Below are 26,053 nucleotides of genomic sequence, written 5' to 3' on the forward strand. Positions count from 1 at the left end.
CCATTGACTGTAATTGCAGGTCACGGAAGAGATTAAAATCATGACATAAAAAATTCGAGGCAAAAATGTGCATTTGTCACTACTGAACATATTCTATGATTGCACATGCCAAACATGATGGTCATAAGCACCATTTATGGGCTTATGTGATTTTTTGGAAAAGGCACATGAACTAAAAATGCGATTTTTTGACCACACGTGTGGTTGCAAAATGGATACGAAAGAAATATAATAGCAAAGATCTTTTTTTTCCTTTTGGCAATCGTCATTTAATCGTACTGTTCACATAACATCATGACACGAAAAATTGTTCTGATTTATTCCATGAAAAAAAATCGCCAAAACTCTCTATCGCTAGAGAAATATGAATAGCAGGATTCCTTTCTGTATTGTCGTAGTCATTCAGATCATGCAGGCGGTGAAAGTGACGTTATTGATTGATTACTTGGTCGCTTCTTTCCGAGTTTCTGAAATGAAATGTAAAACAACGTGTCAGGTGGACTCCTGATGACATGTCCGTGAAGTTACAACAAGCGCAGCTATCAATCAGTCCAAAATTATTTTGATAAGAGAGTGCCGACTATTTGGCAAGCCCGGCTTACCGAAGAGCGGCTTTTTGAATGGAGAACCGAATTCATTAATATTCATAGTTTTCACAAAGATAGTGATTTTGATAAACTCTACACAAGTTACTCTTACAAACGTATCTACATGTCTAGGCTTAACGCGTGCTTTCTGTAGGTTTCGCAGCGACTGATCTATACCGCAAACTGACCTGTTGATTCTGATAAATTCTAAAAGGCCTTAGTCACAGTATATCATTGTTTCTAATACAAAATACATTACGCCTCGTTTTGATCGGAGCGGTCTTGGTATCGTAACCAATGACCGCCTTGCTGCGTGACGTCATCTTCACAAGCAACAATATGGCGGAGTTCCGGACACCAGGCTGGATCATTCTTTGACGAAAACGGAACATATATACCTTTCAAATCGTATTTAATTTGTTTAATTTTGAAACCTTTTAGAATAGAAATTAATACCTCGCTGTCGGTCATTGGTTGTATAATCAAGACCGCTCGGGTAGACCTCAAATTACGACCGCAGAAGCGCCTCGGGTTTTGGACTGCGGTCTTGATTATACAACCAATGACCGCCAGCTCGGTATTAATTCCTTAAATCACGCGCCCTTGCCACTGTCTTGACAGAAATAATATCATTTTCGATGTAACCAGCCTATGCTCGCGGACTGCACTCTCAGCCATGCGATATTTCTTTCGAGCATCTTTCGCAAATCTTTCTCAAAATATTCTCTTCAATGTCATCAGGTGAGGAGAGTATACAGTGTTATCTTCTAAAAATCGGTCTTTCGTGCACTATTCTTGTTTTTGGTGAAGTTTAAATGAATCTTTCGGGAAATTTGTTTGGCCTTCCGATGTCTTGTCTGCCGGATCAGTGCACATAGGGTATCTGATAAAAACACGTTAGATGGTAGACTACACCACACGTGCCTATTTGTGACTCGCTCTACCAAAACTAGGCGCTTGTCGCATCTGAACTCGACAGGTTGATACGGACTTGTTGTTCATTTCCCTATTGTAGACCTTTTGTGAAATCTATTACAAACTGATTTGGTCACATTTCACAAAAGGTCTACAATAGGGAAATGAACAACAAGTCCGTATCAACCTGTCAAGTTCAGATGCGACAAGCGCCTAGTTTTGGTAGAGCGGGTCACATTTGTTGGACCCCACCACATCACGCTCACCTAGATGGCAGACATCGCACATGTCTTGTTGACAGTCCATCTTCTTGAAGCACCAGGGTTTGGTGAGACCATTAGGATTACGGCAGTAGTTGTTGCCTTTCATATTCTCCCTGAAGAAAAGGGCAATTGAGGAAAGTATAACGGCCAGTTTACACATGAAACTTTTTAGGAGAAACCCCTAAACACTACACTGTATATGAAACTTGAGTGACAGGCTATGTAATTTGAAATTGCAACCTAAAAGTTTCTTGAATTAGCATGTGTGAACTGGTCAAGAAACATGAAGAAACATCCTTCTTGAAAACTTTATGCAACTAGGAGAAACATGAAAAACGAACATGCTCGTAAATTCCAGCCAAGTTACTGCAAGTTTTTACAAGTATCGATTTCATTTGGACTCTGTGGCCAATCATAATGTGATAAAAAGTAATGTGGTTTTTACTCCATATCCAAAATGGCTGAAAGTGACAAGTCAGAGTTTAAGTGGACTTTCTGGGAGAAAATATCCTTATGAACAATCTTGAAAAACATGTCTGTCTGTATATAAAAAATACGAGGTGTACATGTCATGAGTACGAGTGGGGCAACCTTTTGCATAAGTTCTTCAAAAGTTGTAGCATTCAGACAGAGGGAGCTCCTGTACTTTGAATTATCTTCAAGAGCCAGTACCCTTAGGAGAGTATGATATGCACCTAATTTCTGCCTCCTGGCAATCCACTGTCTCACCAACTCTCTCTGCATCATATCCCTCCTTTTTGTTTTTTATTCAGTGATAGTATCTGCAGGGTAGCAACCACACAACCTGCTTCTGTCTGGTCCATGTTTGCACTCTTGATTTATGTTTCATTGAAGAAAAAAAATGTGTTTAAAGCGGCCTTAAGATAATGGAACAAACGCTGATTGAGGCTTCAAAACGAGGTAGTGGGCTCAAAATAATTATGCGTTCGGACAGAAACATTTTCGTATTCAGTTTGTTTTAGAGCCTGGCAACCTTCTTGAGTGCGTTGGTTTACTGCGAAGGAAAAGTTTGAAACATTTTGGCGGTGTAGGTGATTGGATGATTTTTAAAAATCTGGACTGCATGAACGGATATGCCTCTAAAGAGAAGATGTCCGCCTGGCAGCGGTGTCCGCAAGGAAAGGTTCTACTGGAATTAATTTTGTTTCTACATCGCAAACTTTTTAATTGGACTATCAGTTGCATGGGACCAGTGTCAACGTTGGACACGTTTCTGCCTGTTATTGTCCATTGACCAGGGACTGGGTGTCTGCCGGACTTGCATTCCTAGTACGAGGAGAACCTCATTCTTTGACCTCCAGGAATGAGTAGCCTGGATTACTTTCAGCTGATGACATTTTTCACTGGAACACCAGTCACAAATGTTTTAAAGTGTCGGACTCTCAATCCAAGGGTCGTTTATTCGAACCCTGGTTTGGTCGTCTGTTTCGCCTAATTCACCGGTCGACCACCCCGTTGGCCACTAGTAACAACTTACTGGAGATTCGTCTCCTCATCGAAGCAAGATGTTGGGACTTCTTCCCACGGGATACAGGGATCATTCTTCTGAGTATAATTCACGTCGCCGGCATAAGTTGCACCATTGTTAGTGACGTTATAACACATGTCGGCAGCTGAAAGAATTAGGAACCATTTTGTTATGAATGATAAGTAAAATAGACCACGATTTTCAAGATGAATGGTGTGCTTGAATGTGCTTCCAACTGTTTTGCCTTGAAATGTGGGTGTAGCAAAAAGTGTAACGATCGAAATTACCACAATTCATATTTCTCAAATTACCCTACAAGATCGAGGATACCCAAAAATCATTTCTCTCGTTCATTTGTTTTTGCTATTTAGCAAAATATGAATAATCTAATACTATGTGTCATTATCATTTCATCTTTTAAACGCCTTTTCAGCTCTTAGCAACCGTTTCAAAAAATAGACATCAAATTGTGAGCATACAGCATTATGCTTGTTTTCACAGTCACGACGACTGTTGTCACGGTTGTGTTTTACTAACTAACATGACCACATTTAGCCGTGGATGGGTTTACGAAACATGATGAACTACTTATGTAGAAATCAAAGACAAATTTCTAACATTAACCCTTGTGGTTCCTCAGTAGCCATAGCCATGGTCGTCCGCCACGTGCCGACTCATGCATAACATTACTAAGACGGCCGAGAAACTGGGAAATACAAGTAGTAGCTAGGCACTGGTCACCTATCGGGACTTTTAGAATCAAACGAATATACCAGAGATGGGCGTTGATTTTTATAAAATTATTTGGCTAAGAAACCTGCCAGCACACTAATGATCAAATTGTGTAATATGTGAATGAAACAGACATCTGATAAAACGATCAATAGTCAGGTCTTTGTCAAATAAAATATTTTTTCTTTTCGTACATACGATAAGCCAAGACGGACTTGCGTGTTGTGTTGAATGTCTTTAAACATGTGAAAGCGAAACTCGCTTGAGGTACTTATCTCAGTTTGTAAAATAAAAATCGGAATAGTACATAAAACATGTGTTTTTAACTCTGATGTAATATTCACTGTGTCTGTGATATTGAATTGGTATGCTTCACTTTGTTATTATCAACTATTATCACCGAGGTTGACTCTATTTTCCAATGATTTGTGACAATGTTCACAGTTGATGACATGAACATCGATTAGAATCGACTAAGAACAAGAAGCTGATTGGTTGAAGCCAAGAGTACGTGTGGAAAATCTCGTGCAAATAAGAAATTCAATCGGTACCACACGCGGGGTCTAATTGTATTAGGCTGCCATCGCAGCAACCTACCTCTGATGACCTGGACCTTGGCTTTGAAACCTTGACTCTTCATGTCGTTAGGAAGATTCGTCGTCATGGTTAGGATCAGATGGTTGTGCTGCGTGACGATGACGCGGCCTGCCAAGGAGTTGCCGCAATACCTGCGAAACAATCAATGAAGAACGGGAGTTCTGCCTTTTCATCAGATATATCCGATATATCCGATATATCAGGATTACCGGATGACTTTCGTGGTACCCTTGAGGGGCCGGATGATCCATATCAACATACCTCCTTAATGTGTGAGTCAGATTTAATTCGAAATAAGGCAGCTGATATATCTATTCATGGACCTGATATTTTATCATTGTCATTCATGTACATTTACATCTACATGACTACACGTTTTGACAATGTTAATTCCTCGAGGAAAATTTTTCTGCACAAAGATTTTTTTTTCTAATCATGCACTTCTTCAAATGTGGCAAGCTTCATCTTCAACTATCCATTGCAAAAATCAACCGCTCATCATACATTGGTTGATCAACATGTATAGACGAATTGAACGTGACCCCATCAAATCTCATGTCGTCTGCCTACCTGACCCCACGCTGACCAAACAGATGCTTCCTGACCTCCAGTGCATCTTTGCATTCACCATTACTTTCCGGCAGGAGGTTAAACTCTGACAAGTCAAGCTGGAGGAAGGAGTTTTGGGGGCCCTGGAACAAAATGATTATTAGCTCTAACTACTTTACGTACATTTGTTTTCGAAGTCATTTTTATGTTGCTGCAAGACCTGGTGGTACACATGTTTGACGTTCCTTTGTAGTGCACTGGTTTATTTCTAATGCCCGAAAGGACTTGTAATGAAAATTCAAACTATAGATAAAATGGGAGTGGTGGTTAACCGACGTAATACCTGAAACCTCCTTAAAGAACAGACTAATTAATCCAACATTTTTCTTTTTAAAAAACATTTTCAAGTCTGGTGGACTTTGGATGACGATGGCAATGTGATTGACAGAAGCTGCATGTATGCTATACATGTATAGTCTATTTGATGAGAAAATGGCGCTGTACAGAAAAAATCCTCATCAAAATGGCTGGGCAAATTTCATTCTCCAAGCGTCGTCAATGGTGATCATCATTGCCAAGTCTCACTCGACCTACTGTCTCTGCCACAGTTGGTTCCCAGCCACCTTTCAACAATAAGAACAATCGAGGGCCAACAATGGTCATAATGGGGCGTATCTAAGGTTGGATACAATATCATTGCGCGTTCTATTTTTTCAAAATGGAGGACGAGGCATCGTAAAACGGCTCTCTGTCCACGAATTTTGCCAAAATACGATCCAGTCATAAAACTAAAAACAAATCAAAAAGAGGTTTTTCATTGCATGAGCGACACCGAGGAAGGTCACATGCCTAATATAATAGGTTTATGCGAGAAACCTGTATAAATAGACAAATCCTGTTTGAAAAGAGACGAAATGGTGCCGTAATCAACAAGAAGGCTTTTCATTCCATGATACAAGCAGTGCACTATACACATTGGATTAGTGTGTGGACGATCAAACTGTGGCAGAGCGACTATGGTCTCATTAGGGAATTTGTTTTGAATTTATGCACGGCCAACGTAGTTCCTAAAAAAATCATTGATTTTTTTGTCCTCACAGTATGCCAGTGTTGATTTAGCAGTCGTTTTGGCAAATACTTGGAGTTTCTGAAACCTGGAGCGCTACTGAATGGGCGGCTAACAAGAAACTACGCATTTTACTGTTGTTGCCGACGTATGTGTACACTGAACTTGAGATGTGCGTCGGGCCCGTGTTGAAATGCCGTCCAGTGCCAGTTGGTGCGTTTTTCGCTGATTTTTGCAAAATTCAACATATCTCAAAAGTTAAACGGTTGACCCTCAATTATTTTTTGGTTTTGTGTAGCGTAAGCAACTGTCTTTCACGGGAGAATGGTCACTGTAAGAATTATCCAGGAAGAAATGTATAATATTTGGGGTTTTCCGTGATTGTCCGGCCTCATTGGCAATATTGCCATTTAGGATAGTGAACAGAGCTAGGAGCAAATGCGACGCTTATGTTTTATTTGAAGAATTAAAATGCTCGATTTAACATCCTGCAAAATCAGGGGAATCGGGTGTTTCCGGTGATATACGACATCAATGGATTGTCCTCATGCAATCACATTGGAAACGCATTTTAAAATAGATGTTACGTCCTGTTAATGGGGCACGCCATCATCGCGTACATTCCGGAAAACTCTCTCGCGGGTGCATGTAAAATTCGACAGACGGACCGAAGACCGGGAGATTGGGAAAACTTGTCAATATTTTGATTTAAATGACTAGTTCTTGGTCATTGCGCATTTTGACAAAGTAATTAAGCAGTTTATAGACTGAGGACTTAGTTTTGACGAACGAAAGCTTTCTTCATCCCCTTTTTTTCTCATCAAAATGAGAAAAACCCTGCATGCCTTTTTCGAAATAGTCTATCTAGGTCTGAACAAAAAAGCTTTCACGTTACCTCGAAAAGCCAAGTGCATTCGTTTGCTTGAGTTTCAGACATTCCCTCAGTGGTGAAGTCAATAGCGCGCGCTCCTTCTACGAGATTTACCACTCCTCCGCAATCTGAGTTGGAAGAAATCGGATTCTGAAGATTTTGTATTCCGACCCCCCCCCCCCATATAATTCCCTATGTTTACAAATTGTTTCAGCTAAAAGTAAATAACAATGTATTCGATTCAGCGACCTTACTCTTTCGCACTTACATGTACACTGTGCATGTACGATAAAATTCTAAAATCTTGACGAGTATATGCTTGCTTTTTTACCGAGTTTTAATGCCCCCTAAGCTTCTCAGCCAAATAGTCATTCAGCCCTCTTGTGGCCCCATGCTTCTGTGGTCTGATTTGGATATAGGACTCCAGCTCATATGCTTCATCCATCAGACCTACATCTTTTTCTGCCATTGAGAGTGTTCACTTCTAACTGTTCTTTTAAAGGTTTGACAAGCAGCCTCCCAATTTTACTCCCCATATTGATTGTATCGAGTTGCAACACTTAAATTATAAATTATAAATTTTCAACCTTACATCCTATTTTGTCACGGGGGGATGAACAACTATCGATGACTGGGGGAAAAAGGATATTTATGGATGTTGTATGAATTACCATAGTTAACTGGGTCGTATCTACAGAGTGACATCTTCTGTTCAAATTTTCCCTGACTCTTCATCAAACCATAGGGTATCTCAAGTATTGAACTTGGATTCCAGTTTATCGCGGTAGTCTCTAGTGTTGCCCTCATTCCTATGAAATACATGTCAAATGTAGAAATCATATATACAGGGTGGTGGCCCCAAAAACGACGGCCTTACTTCTGGTTCCAGCAATGGGTTAAGAATCTTCCTCGAAGAAAAATGAGACCTAGTTACTTCATTCTGACCGATAGTTTTAGCTCCAGTGCCACTTTTTCTAATCAGTTGTTACCAATGAAATCGAAGAAATCGCGCACTCTTTCATAATTTGCCAAGGATGACGGGAAAGTCTGAAATATCCGTGATTGATCAGAGTTTTCATGCGTTTTTCGCGATTCAAACATATCTCACCTTCCACTTTCTGGCAATTGAACCACTCCGCCCCATCAACTGCATAACTTGGGAACATGTAAAATGATGTTTTCCTGGGGAGGCTGATGGCTGTGTCGACGTTTCGGTCATGTCTGCAGCAGAAACCAATGCTAACAGAAGGACCTTTCTTCTTCTTTTTTGAAATGTAGTTAACCGAGCCGGCACTGAAACCTGAAACGCGGATAAGACCTAAATTGATACGACGATCGTGTAATTTTATTAACTGGTGGCACAGGAAAATGGATATATAAAATGCCGTAGTGCAACTCATATTTAGTGCGTATTTACTAAATACGAAGTTCAAATAGGAGTTAAATATTTATTTTTTAAGGAATGGAGAAGACCTTTCGAGGGAAAGGCCTGCGCACAGTATCTCTTCTATTTAGTGCCTCCCTCGTATTTCTAGAACGATACTTCTGGTCATGAAATAAACATGCACGTCATGACCAATTTTTGCAACTTGTTGTTTTTAGTGAGCTCGCGAATCAAGTATACGACCAACAAGCACAAGCGCTACAAATCACTTCTCCCTGTGTATACAATCAAGAATTTATAAAGACTATCATGATTCAATGTAGAGAGAAGGGAATTTTGTACCTAATTGACTGTATGAGCAGAAGACAAAGATCTGGATTTTTTTAATCATTTGCTGGGTTTTTTTTGCATTTTTGTCGGATAAAAAACCCCTCAAAATGAGTAACTAACTATTGGATCACTTCTGCTCAGAATTTTTTTTATTATGTCATTCCTTCAAACACTGTTACTTTATTTATGCGTCTCTAAACGCACAACGTCTTGAAATAGCCACTTCCCAAGCTCAAGCAATTTTTATACCAGTGGAGTGATTAAAAAATATATTTTGATAATTGAGACCGATCGCATGTGTATGCTAGTGAAAACACAAAGACTTTGAGCATTTTACGACACGACGTATTAAAGGTATTATTTACATGATACCTTACATGTTTAACACTTACAACTCAACGCTAATTGCTTTGTGAAACTCAACAAAATAAAAATGAATAGGCCATTTTGTCCGGACAGTCCTTTCTCATACATAGGGCAACGATTCTTTAGTAAAACTTTTGTTTCTTTCATATAATGCACAAAACCGTTTGCACGCCTTGCTGTTGAGGTCATTTAAAGAGAACATTTGGTAGAATGCATACCTGATGGACAATCTCCCACCTTAAACAGACAGTACTGTCCTGTTGGCCAAGTGTTCATCCCACGTTTTGAGGAAGATTTCTTCTCACAATAGGTGTATTTATTTGCAAGTTCCTTGTTCTTGAAGATCTTGAAGAAATCATGATCGACTTCTGTAAAGCCTTCCGGGCATGATGGTGCAAGTACTGCAAAATCACCTTCGGGCCAATCGACGGGGGAATCCCCTTGAAGAAGATAAAAGTTCTCATAGATAACAACATTGAAGCCCATCGATTCAAATAACACTTCTTTGTTAGTCTGAACACGTTTGTTTTTATAGCAGATGTGACTGGCCAGAAAATGACAATTTTCAAAATTGGTCATCCCAGAAATTTGGCCGACACAAATTTTTTTAACCGCTAATTTGGAAGAAAATAGTTGGACAAAAAGCATATTAGTAGAAGCAACTAATCTGGTTCCTATTGCACCAACTGTGAAATTATTTAAACTCGCAGTAACGCTAACTATTAACTAATTGTTCTAGTTAAAAAAAAGAGTAGTAAAACGTAATTCAAAGCATTCATTGACACTGGTCCCGAGTTTCTATATCAATAGTTAAAGCTAATGATTTTACAGTTGGTTCATTAGGAACAACAAGGATGAGTCTGAATCATAGTTAGTGTTAATTTAAGATGCAATGGTTCAAAATTTCTATTTGATAGTTAAAGATAGTGCAATAGGAATTACAAATAATTCGGAATGATGGTTAGGGTTAAACGTTGTCATCTTTATAGTTAACAATACCATCTAAATATATCATTTTTTAAAGAGTGAATGCAACATGCAATAACAGTGAATAGAAAGTATAGATTCTTAACAACAACTGCATTTATCTGAAGGAGATGGTGCACTGCTCTTGTAAGAACTATGAATGTTGGCGCAATCTATCGTCCGTCCGACACACAAACTGCGTAGTCAGGTTCTACTGGGTTAAAATATTGGCGACTGTTCTATCTTTTCGCATGGCCATATCTTCGAGAGAAGATCATAATCTAAAACCCTGTGAAGTTGTTTCTTGATTGCAATAACGAAGGCGATTTTGCGATGGAAATTTGCCAAGCATGTGCAGCCATCTCAGGTGAAGCTTTCGTAGGAATTGGCATGTGTTACTGGCTACTTAACCACAGACAGATGTATGCATGCACACGAACAAACAGTAAATGACTATTGAATCCTTCATTGGATATACATATACCCCGGCTAAGTTAAAATTGAGTATAGACTATGAGGTTCATGATGCTCTTAAACCATCACCTTTACCTACCAGATGGTTTGTAGATCTTCTGGCAGCGTTCGCCTCCAAGGCCATTAGGACACAGACATCGACACTGCTGCTCAACGTAAGCAAGGTAGCCGTCGTTTTCACACTCCAAAGTCGAATCGGAACACATGTTCTCTGAAAAGAAATTAGTTGTATTTTTGTCGTGACAAGAAGAGTGTCACTCATCCGTTAAACTGGGGCTGCATTAGGGTATTAACATTTATTTAATATTACTAGCTATCAAATATTAAACAATATTATCATTGCTTTACTTTTCTACCTCACAAGCGATCCCATAAGATTTTGGTAGTCTCCGCATTTCAGCAGACATATAAAAGCTAATCCCATACGAGTACTTGCAACTGCATATTGCAACTACATAAAGAAAACTCAGTTGACGTTACAAACTGCCAAATTTATTAGATAAGTAAAAGAGACAGTCTCTCTTGAGCCCCATTTGGAACATTCTGCTTTTTGTTCATGACCACGTCATTGCTGTGTGAACGATCGAACGAAATCTTCCGGGTACCTTTACAATTGTAATTGAGATTGATCGCTTTGATATCGTAGAAGGAAGCCCCATAGAAACCCTTGCCAAGGTCCTTCAAAGGAATGTCCTCTGTGTCGTGCGGCAGCAGTACTGGTAGTCCTTTGCGCTAGGCAGAAGAGAATTAGCACCAATTAAAAACAATTCTTGTTCGGTAGCAAACTGTTTTGGTAAATGTATCTGTATACGCGCTGGTCACCCTTCCAAGTGATGACCGCGGTCAACGCCTGGAGGCAACGCGTCAACCATTCGATCATATTGGAATTCCTCCATGGCTTGCGGGTTAAGCCATGCCATATAACTTGGGGAACAGTATATCATGTATTGTGTTCGAGCTCCGGTGTGACAGCGGATATGTCCCCCTGGAGTCATAGTCCGGTAGCATTGTATTTGACCAATTAAGCAGCATGATCTATTGTACCGCTAACCCTAACCAAAACATTTAGCAATGCGGGCTATTGTTACACGGACTATCAGCCCTAGGACTACTATCCCCGCCACACCGTTATGAAAATTCTCGCCGCGGCACGGTGACTGCACACCAAAAGATGCCGTTGCGCCCTCTCTCCTGATTATATATGACTACATATGTACACATCAACCTTTATCAGTCATTCAATTTTGTCTGGTATCGAGACTCTAATCCTTGACAAGGATTCCAGTTATTTGGATGAACATTGTTTTGCTATATTCCAATAAAGATATACAAAGGTGGACTACAATGTTTCTTTTGAATCATTCTCAGTTCATGTTCCCACTATATTATTTACATCGCTCCGACCTTACGCTGCAATAATGTGCAACAAAATAAATCTCTCGGACGCGGGTGACACAGATAATTGCTGGTTTCTGTTGATCGCAGCCATCATCGATTCGTGTAAATAAAGAACATCGAAATATTTATCAACCTCTCGGACGTTTTTGCTATTCCCAAAACAATGAAAATACACGTCGTCTTGGCTGTGAGCCATTCTGTTGATTCCACAGGGCGATCTTTACACAGTTCTTACCATGAAATTATATTGCAAAACTGAGGAGAGGTCATAAGGAACACTCATCTCATATGATTTCTTCTTGTAGCTACTGATCGACCCTGAAATTGAAAGAGTTCTTGAAAAAAAATTGTTTGTATGACTGTTGTTGATGCCCTTTAGCGTGCCGATGTCATCCGAGTTGGTTCTAGAACTTGCGGACTTCAATTCACGTTACCCGATTGACTGTACTGTTTGACACGATTTTTCACGACTACAAGACCAACTCGCGCTGGTCCCGACTAATGAAGACCAGTCAAGTCATCAAGTTTATCTGCGAAGACACATGTCATGTGGTCCTGAAGCTTTAAATACCTAACAATGTTACGCATGATAAAACATGATTTAACATATTTGGACAATGTAGCAATGAACATGACCCATATGGGCGGAGCCTATTCGCTCTTCAGTAATGCATGTTTTGATACGAAAAAACTTCGGCAATCATGTTATTTACTATGTATTCAATTAAAAGTGTACAAGGGGAAGGAGTCAGACCTGTAACATGACTCTAATAATTTAATTTTGTTTTTTATCAAATGTTAACAATAAAGGCTTACTTACCGTCACCAAGATTGTGCTCAAAGAATCTGATGGTCTTATCTCTGTCTTGCCTGCATTGTTCATGCATTAGACCCAGCGCGTGGCCTATTTCGTGCCTTGCTTTCTGAAATTAGAGCAAATAAACACTTTTTGTTTCATTTTGTCATCAAATCATTCGTTTCTTCTTGCAATTTTTTTTCGTGAAGATTTGTCCGCTCTGGCATGTCTTGTTTTGAATTAATTTTTAAACTAAGCATGCATAAGGCAGAATTTACATAATATTCACGTTTTCACAATTCAACGTGTCACTTTTCAATTGCCATGCGTGACATGAAAACCGAACAAGAATTTGTTAATCAACTAATACGAAGCGTTACCCCGGTTTACAGTTTACATTTTTACATGCAATGTGTACACCTTCACGTGTGATGCGTGATATGAAGAACAAACAAGTCATTAAATTGTAGGTAGCTGGAAGGCAAATGGTATTTTATGCAGTCTTGCTTGGCATACAGTTTACGCCTGAGGAAAGAGGAATGTATGAATTTAGGACGAGTTTACATCGAGTTCATGTTTTCATATGTGGATTGTTACTTTTCACGTGGCACTAAGCATGTTAAGAAGTACTTGATTTAAAGTAAATATAACTTACCGAACCACTACAAGTCGATATTTTGTTCTCACGACCTTCATCGGTCTTACCAACATTTCCGACGAGAGAGGAGCATCTAAAGTAGAAATCACGTGATGTCATTACAAAAGCCAGGAATGCATTTCAGGCTAAACATCTGTACCAACCTTATTTCCCATACGACAGAGCTTCAACGGTCGAAATTAGAATAAATCTGGGTTTTTCTCGGTCAAATCTGTGAAACAAATAAGGGAGCAACCAAGAATTCACTTGTTTCCTATAAGTTCTTCAGTGAGGCAACCGAAATTCAAGAGCTTCTACGAAATTTAAGAGCTTCTATTCCTTAGTTGACCCATGATTTATTCAGCGTCAATACGAATCCGGTATCCCATGACGATCCCTGCTAAGTTCCAATGTTTTCTACCGACATTTTTCGGCGACCAGTTGAGGAAATCATTATTGAATATTGACCTTAGAGGCGCCATTTCGTTTCTTACAACACCTCTAGTACTAGGTAGTTGCCACCATCTTAAAAAGCAGTACCGCGGATGTGGAAAAGGAAAGAATTTTTCGATTTGCAAAGAGGCTATCCCATCACCACTATACATGCTTCCCGAAATTGGTGGCTTGCATTGGAATTAACTTTTTCCCCTTTGTCCGTCATTAAAGGCAGTCAAGTGTGTTGGTCAACCATGACTATCTCCTTTGTCCCTACACCATAAGGCCTAGTTTCCCCTTATGGCATCACTATTTCGGACACCCAGCGCCCCATTTCTGGAAAGGTGTATAAAGGCTGCCCTACGCGGCATAGTTCTCCATAAAATTACCCGAAAACACACCGAAAAGTGTCGGGTTTTATTAACAGAGGTCATGTTATTGTTATTTAGAGATAAAATAAAACGTTTTATGAAAGAAGCTGGCACTTATATATAGTATACATGTAGGTCTGAATAAGACTTACAGTCTAAACTGGTGACGTAGTAGATGACGTAGGATTATCAAAAACCTGAATCTCTGGATGCCGATATCCAAGATGGCGGCAAATGATCAATTCCAGTGTCTAAAATTTAATATAAATTTCGTCACTTTGCGAGATTGATCATGAACATACAATAACTCACCCTCCATAATCGCCGAATATAAGTCTGTTGTTGTGGCCGAGGTCATATTCATCTTTGGAACCCGAGGTCCAAGGCACGAATTTTACGCAGGTTCTGTCCTCGTAGTAACTCATCATGGTCCTGATGCGAATCCGGGCGACATCGCCTGAAAAGTTAGATTACTCTAATGTGATGCAGTGGACGGAAATAACATGTAGTACAATTCTGTCACCGATGTTGATGAGCCTCTAGACTTCCTTTTTATCATTATGAACATTTGTTAGTTCTATTATAATTGGCTGTATATTCCGGATGATTTACGGTTTTACCAAATCCAAATTTGGTGTAATTCATTGCTGGTTGTCACAGAGGGTTTTTGGGATTGGTAAAGTTAGCTCTAGCCGTCACACTTGCTGTGATGAAATACCCCAGTTTTGACAAGACCCGCTTTGAATTTCTTTCGTAAAGGCCCTCTACAAGGATGCATTTGAAACATCCGCATGAAATGCGTGTAATCGCATATTATTGGCATATCATCTACATGTATAACTTGCTGACCAAACTGAATGTGTGTATTCTGACCAAATGCACAGTACGATACTTCTCGAGAAAGAGATATCTAAAACTGTAAACTCTAAAATTAGTTGTTGATAAAATGATTTAAGTTTTTTCTGTTGATTCAAATGACATATCCGGTGATCACTTTGCAAATTTTTATTGGATAAACCTCTGTCACGGATCTATTGACGATGTGACTAAAAAAAGTGTCATTAATTATTGAATAAAAATGATATCAGTGTATATTAGGAATATTTTGATGGGCCATATTTATGCTTAGTCGCGTAATACTTTATTAAATTAGTTTTTATTATGTTCCAGCCGTTATGCGTGTTTCAGGGTCATTGTTGCTATTCAGTCTGGAAAATGAGGTCCTGTGACACGGAGCATGCGTGATAGAAAAATAAAGATTCATGCGTTTGGAATTTTGGAGATTTAAGGGATTCTGAGAGAAAGACAGACTCGTGATGCACGTCTACGGGCATGTACGTTTCTAACTCATGTCATTAGAGAGCTCGAGATCCGCAAAATTTGCTAAAAAAATAGCGCATTTGTATGGCGAGGTGTAATTGGTCACAAGGCACTGGTGGAATCGAATCCGCATTTAAATACATTATACTTCGTCACATAAGTTGAGTTTTTTTCAAGTCATTTTTTCTATACGTTCCAATGTACGCGAATGCGCATAAGTAAACATTTATATACGTATAAATTTTGCTATAAGTTGCGGATATCAAACTCGCTATTGTTTTATTAGTGGCCCTTCTGCAAAGTTGTCCAATTACTTATCGTGACATATTCAACGATTATGTTATGTATTATCAAATCGAAGTGGCTATGTACACAGCAGAATTCTGTGTACGCAGGAACAAGTTGGTTGCATGCACAGCAGAGGCGAATTAACATAACCACGTCATCAATGACGTCAGCTGGAGAAAAAATGGTGGCGGTGGCGTTGGAAGAACTCCCCGCTTTCCTTCAAGTTGGGGCAAATTCTCATCCTTTCCTGCCTTCCAAACAGCTCTCTTTCCGTATCAGGAGCAACACAACGTTGCCTTTGTAATACGGCACTCTAGACAAACAAGAAAGAATCTTAAAAAATTATGGGAAAATTCCACGGCACTTGAAGTACGCGTATGTGAAGTACCACTGCAAGCCTGGTGGAAACACACCAGCCGAAGCCCCGATTTTTCGATGGCATGTGTGCTAATATGACCAAAACAATTTTCTCTAGCCAGCTAAGTCTGCTGTGTACTCTAGACAATGCGCGTGCCTGTACATTGTATACACAGCCAGTTGTGTATTCAAGAGAAAATGTTGCTAGGATTCACTACAGCAGGTAGCATAAAATCGGAGGCATGGCTTTATAATGAGCCCAATGAATATTAATATAGAACGCTGTGAACATAAAACTACTGTCTGTTGCATACACAGCATACACAGCATGCTGTGTACATATCCTCTTCCTTATCAAATGTTTAGACTTTTCAATTATTTCACCTTGTCCGACTTCCTAGAGCCGACAATCTGGCTGTCTGCGGTGTGCTGCATCGTGTTTGGGTCGTCAGATACCAACCCTTGGTTCTTACATGGAAATTAAGTCACTCAACCGAATGCGTTAGTCGCCTACACTTTCTACAGCGTTGGAACAGAATTTCCTCTCACATAATACTGTCAAGGGATTTGTTTGTTACTTACTTTCCTTGTACGCCGCATCCTCCTCCCCCTCATCAAAAACGTAGGTTACAATTGCTTTGTCCCAAAGACTTATCCTCCTTCTGGCCAGTGAAATATACTGTAAACGAAGATCAGCGAAGTATAATTATGACTCCATTCTTGCTGCAAATTCAAAAACCGAACTAATGAATTTCAAAATACATTTATCTGTATTTAAGTATCTGCATGGATGTGAAACTACCTTTATAACACTCGTAAAAATAAAGGTTTTTGTGCTTTAAAATACATTTAAACATTTTTCGACCTGAACTTTATGGACCCCTTAGGTTTTTTAGGAAAAACCCTAGCGGATTGTGCCAGTTGTCGGAAAACCTGGGGTGCATATTTTTGTTGGCCAGAAAATCTGTGAAGGTCTTTCAACAGCTCAAAACCTTTATTTCTAAGTGTGTAACTTATAAACGCGCAACACAAAATACGATATTAGCCGAGCTTGTAACCTATTCACCTACTCACCGATTCTTTATCTATCAGAAGCCTGTCATCTGTAATGGAAAAGGGTTCAGCTGAGTCATGGATGAGGAAACTGCTAGCAATCTACCACACTTGCCGGCTTCATATCTCACGCTGTGTGACGTTTCATTTGTACGTGAGGTTGGCACGACAATGTTCTCAAGTTCAGTAGCTATACTGAAGGATTTCAAAACGTCTCCGTCTGAGAATAAAGAATTTGATGACAAATAAGTTGGGTAGATTTTCATCAAACACCCTATGTTCACATTCAATCTTTCTGATCGTAGTTCTACTCCGAATACTCGCCCAATATTGTGCATTTTACGTCTAGTTTCATAAAATGATTTGTTCCCCCTTCACAAATATGGTTTCCTAAGCTTACCACTTCTGACGATGATCACAGTTAAGACGGCACAGCAATACCAACATGACCAATTAAGAGTCTTCATTCTGAAACGTTGGAAACATTTATTAAACAGGCAGATAACTCTTGATCATTGGCATGTGTGAGTCATGAAAACTTAGGCCAAGGCTTGGAATACAACGTCGTTGTATATCTAACATGTCTAAGCAATAAGGGATATCAGTAAATGAAAATTTTAATGGTCCTGGGCAAACCGTATTGGGAGACCAGTGATTGTAATTAAGGAAAAAAAATTGGTTCTCAAGTCCCGTTTTATCCGGACTTTCTTTCCTGGGATCACCTACCTTGGGAAATTGACGATCAATTTACAGAGTTGGGTCTGCAGCAGTTCTATTTGTTTATTGGCCGGCTGTGATGATGACTATTCGAGCTTTTAAATGGAATACTGACGTGGTCTTTTGCTGTTTTTGGAATGAGGAGACTACCTTGAAATTATGGAGACCAAGCTGTTTACTCGTAGTTTTGGTCTGTTACACAATTCACAAACCCGATACCCTTTGCAAAACAACATCGGCCGGCTAAACCTGGCGATTATATAATGTTTTACTTGTCAATAAAGTTCAATATATATTCCAAAACATCACCGCGGAGATGTGGTCATCCTTTAAACAGCAACGTGATAGGCAATAGCTTTTTGACATATTTTCAAGAATTGTGCAAATAAGCAATTTATACATATGTAAAATGGCTGTAGAAATGGAGATTGTGTCAGTGACATGTGGTTCGTTCATGTCCTTCGGTTTCCATGAAGCTGCGGCGTAGATTTTACCGATAAGCACCGGCATATCGCGACCTCAATTATGGACCCGTGGAGGAGTACTCGTTTTAAGGGTGAGAAAAGATGACCAAATAATATTGGAGGACAATGGCAATGTAACCTGATTGTCAGTTCAGACGACTTCTTTGCAGACAATCGTTTAGACGTCCACCCAAAAACCGAATTCGGATTCGATCGGATCCGCCCCGATTTCAAACCGGATGTGGTTTCAATCTTATGTATACGTTTACTCTAACAGAAGGCTTTAAATACTATCCAAATACTATCACCCTTAGTCTTTTTAATCAGAAATATAGATTGGAATACTTTATGGGTGATTTTAAATATAGTAAGGCACTTTTTCCTCGGATAGGTTTGATATAATTTGCTCAAGCCGTCACACACTTGCTCTGAGATAACACATTGGTAACAGACGGCTTAAATTTCTACGATAAATGGTTAATAAGAAGTAGACCCGCATTATTATAAATTATCCTGGTCTTGAGGCTTCATCAAAACTTGAGTTATTTTGACAATCATCACAGGCATATTACATATGATTTCTCTTCTGTGGATGATCGGTATAATTATTACAAGCCGTCACACACTCGCTCTGGGGTGACATTTTATTTTCGGCAGCACCTGCTGATATCTTTTATGTAAGGGCCGTGTACAAAACTATAGGAAGCATTAGAATCATCAGTACAAGTATCCTTCAGCTGTTGCCAGGATTGGTGAACATTTTATCGAAATACATTAGAAGATACAAATTGAAATCGTGATGTCCGAAAACTATACACTTTAGATAAGAACGTTTCATTTCATGACGCGTATTTAAACAAATTACATGTATAAGGACTTAACTGTCTTCGGGCCGAATGTGGTTCAGTCCGAAAATGATTTAAAATATTAGATAACGTAAATGAGCCGAGATAGTGGTAAGCTTAAAGGGGCATTACCCCAGTTGAACTAGGAGTATAAGAGAAACTTAAAGGGGATTCGCCCCAGTTTAATTATGGATAGACTAAATCTGAAAAAGATCATTACATATAAAATATATAAGCGGTTTTGATTTCAACCTTCACGTACGGTAAGGTACGGGTTGGGTTATTGACGGAACAGTCAGAGATTGTGTTGGAATTAGTTGACTCAATTTAGTTGTTCAGATCACCTATAAAGATGATGCTCTCGCTTTGAGAATAATTGAGGCGTCACTGATTGTCTTCAAATTGGCTGTAGGTTGTTGTGACTGTTTGGTCGTGGACCTAAGCTGTACCTTCCCGGGTTGTTTGACATCACTTTAATTTCTTTAGCGAACCTCAAACAGGAATGGTTATAATAATAGAAATGTTTTATACATCATTTGAGAGAGAGTTGGATCGGGTCAGGCTATCGAAAGGTGTTTTTTTCACAAATATACAGCTGTTGCGCTGGTTCGGGCTTGATGTCGCCATTTGGGTTCGTCGGGACAATTGGCCGTAGTCACAGATGCTTTCTGGCATAAGGGCCAGAGTGGTCAGAACCGACAAATTCTGACGACCCTAGTGATGGCTTCTCGAGTACCTGATTGGTCGGGCATGACGTATCGGGGGGTGGGGGGGTGTCGTTTTCGACTGGGCATGCGCAACAGTTGGGTACTTAGGGAAGGGACGCTCCAGATCCCGGGACTTCTGGAGAGATTGCCGAGAATTGATTTTGACGACTCACGAGACCTCTTGTTTTTACCCGTAATCAATCATCATTAAAGTAAGTTCCAGTACACGGCCGGTAAACTTTTAGAATTGTACCTCCACAAAAGTGTCTAAAAAAGACAATCTTTGATCACCCTACAACCGTTTCCCATTCAATTCGTCGAAATCTACCTGGACAGACCCTTTGCAGGCTTCTATCGCCTGCACTGCAGGTCAAGATCTTAGACCTCTGGGGGACCCACATCACCATAGGTTGGGTGTCCACTGACAATCTGGCTCTCACCTTTTAAGCCAGATCTCAGGGAGGACAACAGCGCTTGGTGACATTTCGGCAGTACCTGGGTAACGTTTATGTGAGGGCCGTGTACAAAACCATAGGATGCATTGGAAAGCTTGTCGTAATCATCTCTCAGCTGAACAGTTGTTTAAATGTGTGTACATTTTGACAGAGTACACAGGGAGATACCTTTTTTCAGAAATGTGATGTCTAAAACTCTCATCTTATTATAATAAATTAAATTAAGACTTTGATAGTTTATTCAAATGGCATATTCTTATGAATAATGAAGCCTAATTCTGTTAAGAATAAGTTGTTTGGTATACGTGAAGATTATAGGCGAAAAGCCAGAATTTATATCCGGAAGTGCAGTCCTTCCTTTATTTAGATAAAGCTGTATGAAAACCTTAAAGGGTAACTACTCTGGTGGTTTAACGAACCGTAGCTTTGCAAATCATTTATTAACAACTTTTATTTCTACCCTTTTGATACGTGAAGGTATTGTTTGGGAACTCGGCGTCGAGATCAGACGCCGTCTTAAATTTTAGGGTGGTCCTCCATTTTGTGTGAGACTTGACAGTACGATCGTATTTTATTTTGGTCGGTTTGGTTGAATCGATTCTGACTTCGCTGAGAACTCAGACTGTCCTTTCACGGGGTTATTTGATGAATAGAACATATATTTAATGACAGGAAAACCATCCCAGCCCGAGGCCAACTGGAGGGTGTCGGGGCTTAATCTGTAAAGCGGCCCATCCACGTGCAATATTATTGTGCCAATAATATTGAGTCAATAATATTGAAAAATGTTTTGGGCACAAACGATTCCATAGTATTGTGCAATATTTGGGGTCATTTGCTTGATTGCTGTACCTTATTTAGTTCTTTGCGGTAATTGGTTCGCAGAGAATTTAGCTTCTTCGTTAAGTCGTCCCTCGACGCTTTAGGGTACCTTTCCCTGTACTTTTCCAACAAAGTTTGATATGCCGCATCCTTCTTGTTTCTGTCGCTATATTCTTTACTTTTTACTTTCCACAGAGCTGGAAGCTCACGATACAACTCAATGCATGTAAGCATGAATTGCCGCTCCTCCAGTTTGGACATGGTGTCTCCGTGGTTTCCCGATGAAGAGTGAACAATAATTGGCTCACTGTCTATAGTGACCATTAAAGTTGCATGGGTTTTTTAACCTCATTTTGCGATAACCTCGTTTGTCCATAAGGGCTGACCGATTCGGGCGCAATCGGCATCATTGGCTGTGTTTGGCATCATAGGTGTGTCTCGTGAAGTGATTTTGGACAACAAACCATCGTATATATCTGTTTTTTTCGTTTTTCCATGTAATTTTGCCACGCCCCTTTTCCAGGGTGTTATTCATATTGATTTATTATGGTCATATGTACGTACATTCGTACAAGGGGACGAGCTTACTATGTTCCAACAAATCGAGTACATTCGCAAAATGTTGATTTTTTGGACGCGTGTGAGTAGTGCAAATCGGCCACAAACAATTTATTCCATTTGATTCCATTTGATTCCATCGACAAATATTTAAAGAAAAGAACGAATATCGTGCCAGTTCGATAGTTTCAGGTTTGATTAGTAAGGTTTGATCCGCGGGTGTGATAATGATATGCTACATTAGCCGATAATCAACCTGGGATCGATGAAGTATTGCAGGTGTATGACTGTATGCAACTAAGCTTATGGTGAGCATTCGGAACGAGGTAATCACCGTAATTCCCGTCATCCATTAATGTTTACATCGTTCACTGCTTGCTTTCCGTACAAAATCAGTAAGTTTTCAGATGTCGAGGTGATGGAAATACTCATCGAAGTGTCAATTAGTTGTCTGTGAATCGCTGGCAGCATTGGTAATATTATCAGTGCAGTGCCCTAGTAAGCGCGCAGCGCCTTTAGGTTGGGGGGAAACCCCCCAAACCCCCTGGTTGGGACCCTGCTATAGTTCCTTCCGCCAATTTTTTGTTTTGATAGACAGTTTTCTCCGTGTATCGCATTAGCAGTAACTCAACTCCATCGTCATAATAGCCGGCAAAGAAATGGAAAATGTCCCCCCCCCGAAAGGTGTCCAGACTATGGTAGTCTGGGACTCTGGCAGATTCTAATGTAAAGTGCAAGCTCTATTGAACTCGCGCAACTGTCGCCATGGAGAGCCCCCCCCCCCAACCCCCGTCCTTCTGACATGTTTTAGCCAGTGCATTGGGGGGGGGGGGAAGGCCCCTCAAACCCCTATTGGCCTCTCAATAAGTCCTTCCGAGCTGCTTACCCTGGGGCGCTCGAGTGGAACCCCCAAACCTTCATGATGGTGCAGTCCTTTGACACGTTTAACCCAGAGCGAGGAAGAGGTACTCCTTTGATGGTACCCTAACTGCAACCCTCAACCATCATTACCCTTCCTTTTCACTGGCATGATATTGGCAAGACTCCCAAGAGGTCGTACTGGTGGCTTCCTTGAGACAATTGCTTGTGGTCGTACCTGGGCAACCAATACAAGGGGTCAGGGATCTAGGGATCAGGTTTTTCCCCCACCAACATGTTGCTGAATGGTTAATGCATAAAAAATTGGTTGGAAAGGGTTTTTGCTGGCCAAGAGACTTGAAGACACTTTACTCTTGAGGAACACCAGACTGATGAACAAAGAACTCAAGGAACATAGAACCCTCTTCATACCTGGGAGCATAAAAAGCCTGCTAGCGAATATTGATTATTCTTTAGAAAAAAACAGAAGATCTGCAAAACCAATGGTACCCTATAAAAACATACATTCCTCCTTGAGGTGTCTTCGGATCCCACCACGGCCCATGTGGAATTCGTTCAAAAGGTTTATTGAAATCTCAAAATAACATTTTTTTTCTCGAAACGCCTGCCCGTCTTTTGCTTCATTAATTCGGGATTATATCCATTTTAAGCATCTTTTGGATATTATTACTAAAGTTTCAAAAATCAAAACACATATGTCGGGGGGTAAACCCCCTGAAATTGAAGTGTGATTAAAAAACAGTATGAATATTCATGTGGTTCTCTCTCGGAGCTCAGAATAGTCGAGTTGCTTCATTCGCGCGTTTATCTCTTCTGGCTGCCATTTTAAGTCAAATTTAAGCCATTTGAAACGAATCCATGGACTTGAGAAACATTGTTTACATTGGATACGTCGTATGCACGTTAACCATAGTAGCGCTTCGCAGAAAAGCCTTCTGCTGCGCGCTGATGACCTGGTTTGGGTGACACTGACTGACAGAGTTGCACTTGCAGCCTGATGCGGATGGCCGGTGAATTCTGAAGTCAACGTATACGTATAGGCCGGACATCCTAAACAGCGTCCACCAGCGTCCACCAGGTTTCAAAGTTATCAAAATTATATTTTCGATCCGGGGGTGTGATAATGATATGCTACATTAGCCGATAATCAACCTGGGATCGATGAAGTATTGCAGGTGTATGACTGTATGCAACTAAGCTTATGGTGAGCATTCGGAACGAGGTAATCACCGTAATTCCCGTCATCCATTAATGTTTACATCGTTCACTGCTTGCTTTCCGTACAAAATCAGTAAGTTTTCAGATGTCGAGGTGATGGAAATACTCATCGAAGTGTCAATTAGTTGTCTGTGAATCGCTGGCAGCATTGGTATGACCTGGTTTGGGTGACACTGACTGACAGAGTTGCACTTGCAGCCTGATGCGGATGGCCGGTGAATTCTGAAGTCAACGTATACGTATAGGCCGGACATCCTAAACAGCGTCCACCAGCGTCCACCAGGTTTCAAAGTTATCAAAATTATATTTTCTTGACATAAATCAATAAAATAGGTTATTTAAAACATATTTTGCAAGTTTTATTGCAATATAGCTTCACACCACAAGTTTGTTGTGGCAATCTACGTCATCATGTCTTTAGTGGCCGCATCAGGGACACCATGCTAAGTCACATAAAGTGTGTCGTGGAGGTGTGTCCGCCAGACTACCGCGTGATTGGTTGACCTAGTTGATATCTGTGTCAATTCGTTGTTTTTGCGACGACCAATAATGACGAATCATCAGCAAGAGTATTGACTTGTCGTAGTGGCCGGTAAGGGCGATGGGACGAGGCCTTACCACTAAGTCCGTAGTGTAACTAGTTGTAACAACCCTTCTTGGTTTATGCACATTTTGCAGTATTTATACCCTTAAAGAAGCAAATGCTTTCAGCACATATAATCTGTGCCTCTTAATGATTCAGCAATATCTAGAAATCATCACTTGCGTGTTTCCAGGGAATGTGAAGATTTTTTTCATATTTTTGCATTTTTCTCCAAATATAGGGTTTAAAATGTGCCTTAGCCTGATTATACTTCTAAGCTCTTCAATTAGTACTCGCATTTTGGTCTGGTGGTCCGCCATCTTGGATTCAGTAAGTGAACCTATTGGTCCAGTCCCTGTTGACAACATTATAGCAATCATTTCTCACAGTGAGCCATTATCGCTGAAGGGCTTGTTTGTCAATATTATTGGCAGGAACCACCCACAGGCCAATAATATTGCACAACCGTCAATAAAAATCAAATAATTTTGATTTTGCTCAATATATTGTACAATGCTTTGATATGACAGGTAGACGGTCAATAATATTGCACAACCCGGAATATTGCACAATAATATTGCACGTGGATGGGCCGCTTGGATTCATCAGGGAATGAACGAGGATAAGCTGTAATTGGTTATTTAAACACGAATGCTTTTGTGCCCACATAATCCGGCATAACATCAGGATTGAATTTCCCAACTTGGAACAAGGTAACATCTGCATGTCTTTTTCAAGGCCTTAGTGTTCAGTCATGCGTAGCAGCATGGGCGTGACAATGGCATCAACGGAAAGCTCACAGCTTTCGATTTTTACTATGATGCAATGCCAAAAGTGTTAAAATGCATGATCTCATCACATTAACCCTTTTTGCCAGGATTACCTTTTTTCTGGGACAACCTGTAGAAATCAGTAACCTATAGTCAAAAAGGAATTCCGCTCACACACTGATGTTTCTTTTGAATGCGAAATTTCTGCCAATCAAATCAAATAAGCTATTTTGTCCTTGAAAAAAAGGTAAAGCGACTGGTGTTGATATGATCACTACAGAACACTTACTACGTTGAATATCCCCAGTGTTGTGTAGTCTTCTGGGTCAGATTATTTCTGTGATGTTTAGTTGGCATCTTGTAGGTGTTGACATGCTTCTTGGCTCTATTGTCCCGGTGTTGAAGAAGCCTACTCTGGACCCTAATGTACCGGGTAACTGTCATGACTTGTTATTCAAAAATTGTAGAATGCCTCATTAAACCGAACTGTCAAAATTGCTGTGACACTCAATTTGAGTTCATGTCAGACCTAGGTACTGATCAGCCATGTGCTTTTTTACACGACACTCTCACGTACTTGAACTCTAACCCCAGTCCTGTATATGTATGTAGTCTGGATACGTAGAAATGCTTTGACCGTATTTGACATGGGTAGGTGATAAAGCTTGGAACCAGTGAAACCTTGAAACCAGTGATAAACCTTGGAATCAGTCGTAAAAATGCATAAAAACATGAAATAATGCCATTTGAACCTAAGGTGGTTACGAATCAATATTTGGAGCTTATTTTTA

General features: G+C 40.1%; 1 protein-coding gene across 1 annotated transcript; it reads right to left on the reverse strand.

The window, feature by feature from the left end:
- Positions 1-255: 255 nt before the first annotated feature.
- Positions 256-21,515, reverse strand: LOC135492956 (blastula protease 10-like). The gene is made up of 17 exons (XM_064779704.1): positions 21,285-21,515; positions 16,774-16,870; positions 14,539-14,683; positions 13,439-13,514; positions 12,808-12,910; positions 12,223-12,305; positions 11,195-11,321; positions 10,669-10,800; positions 9,368-9,589; positions 8,178-8,369; positions 7,741-7,878; positions 7,094-7,197; positions 5,154-5,275; positions 4,584-4,714; positions 3,264-3,399; positions 1,769-1,878; positions 256-467 (listed from the first exon to the last, which is right to left on the reverse strand). Exons 1-17 carry the CDS (start codon positions 21,513-21,515, stop codon positions 442-444), a joined length of 2,175 nt encoding a protein of 724 aa, XP_064635774.1. The 3' UTR covers positions 256-441.
- Positions 21,516-26,053: the final 4,538 nt, after the last annotated feature.

This window comes from Lineus longissimus, chromosome 8 (genome assembly GCF_910592395.1).
Source record: "Lineus longissimus chromosome 8, tnLinLong1.2, whole genome shotgun sequence".
NCBI lineage: Eukaryota > Metazoa > Nemertea > Pilidiophora > Heteronemertea > Lineidae > Lineus > Lineus longissimus.

Excerpts from the sequence above, each read along its gene's own strand:
- LOC135492956 (XM_064779704.1), bottom strand. The coding sequence starts at position 21,515 with ATGTCCAAACTGGAGGAGCGGCAATTCATGCTTACATGCATTGAGTTG. Across the intron at positions 10,801-11,194 it reads TCTCAATTACAATTGTAAAG|AGAACATGTGTTCCGATTCG; the intron begins GTACCCGGAAGA and ends ATTTCTTTTCAG. Across the intron at positions 3,400-4,583 it reads CAAGGTCCAGGTCATCAGAG|CTGCCGACATGTGTTATAAC; the intron begins GTAGGTTGCTGC and ends TAATTCTTTCAG.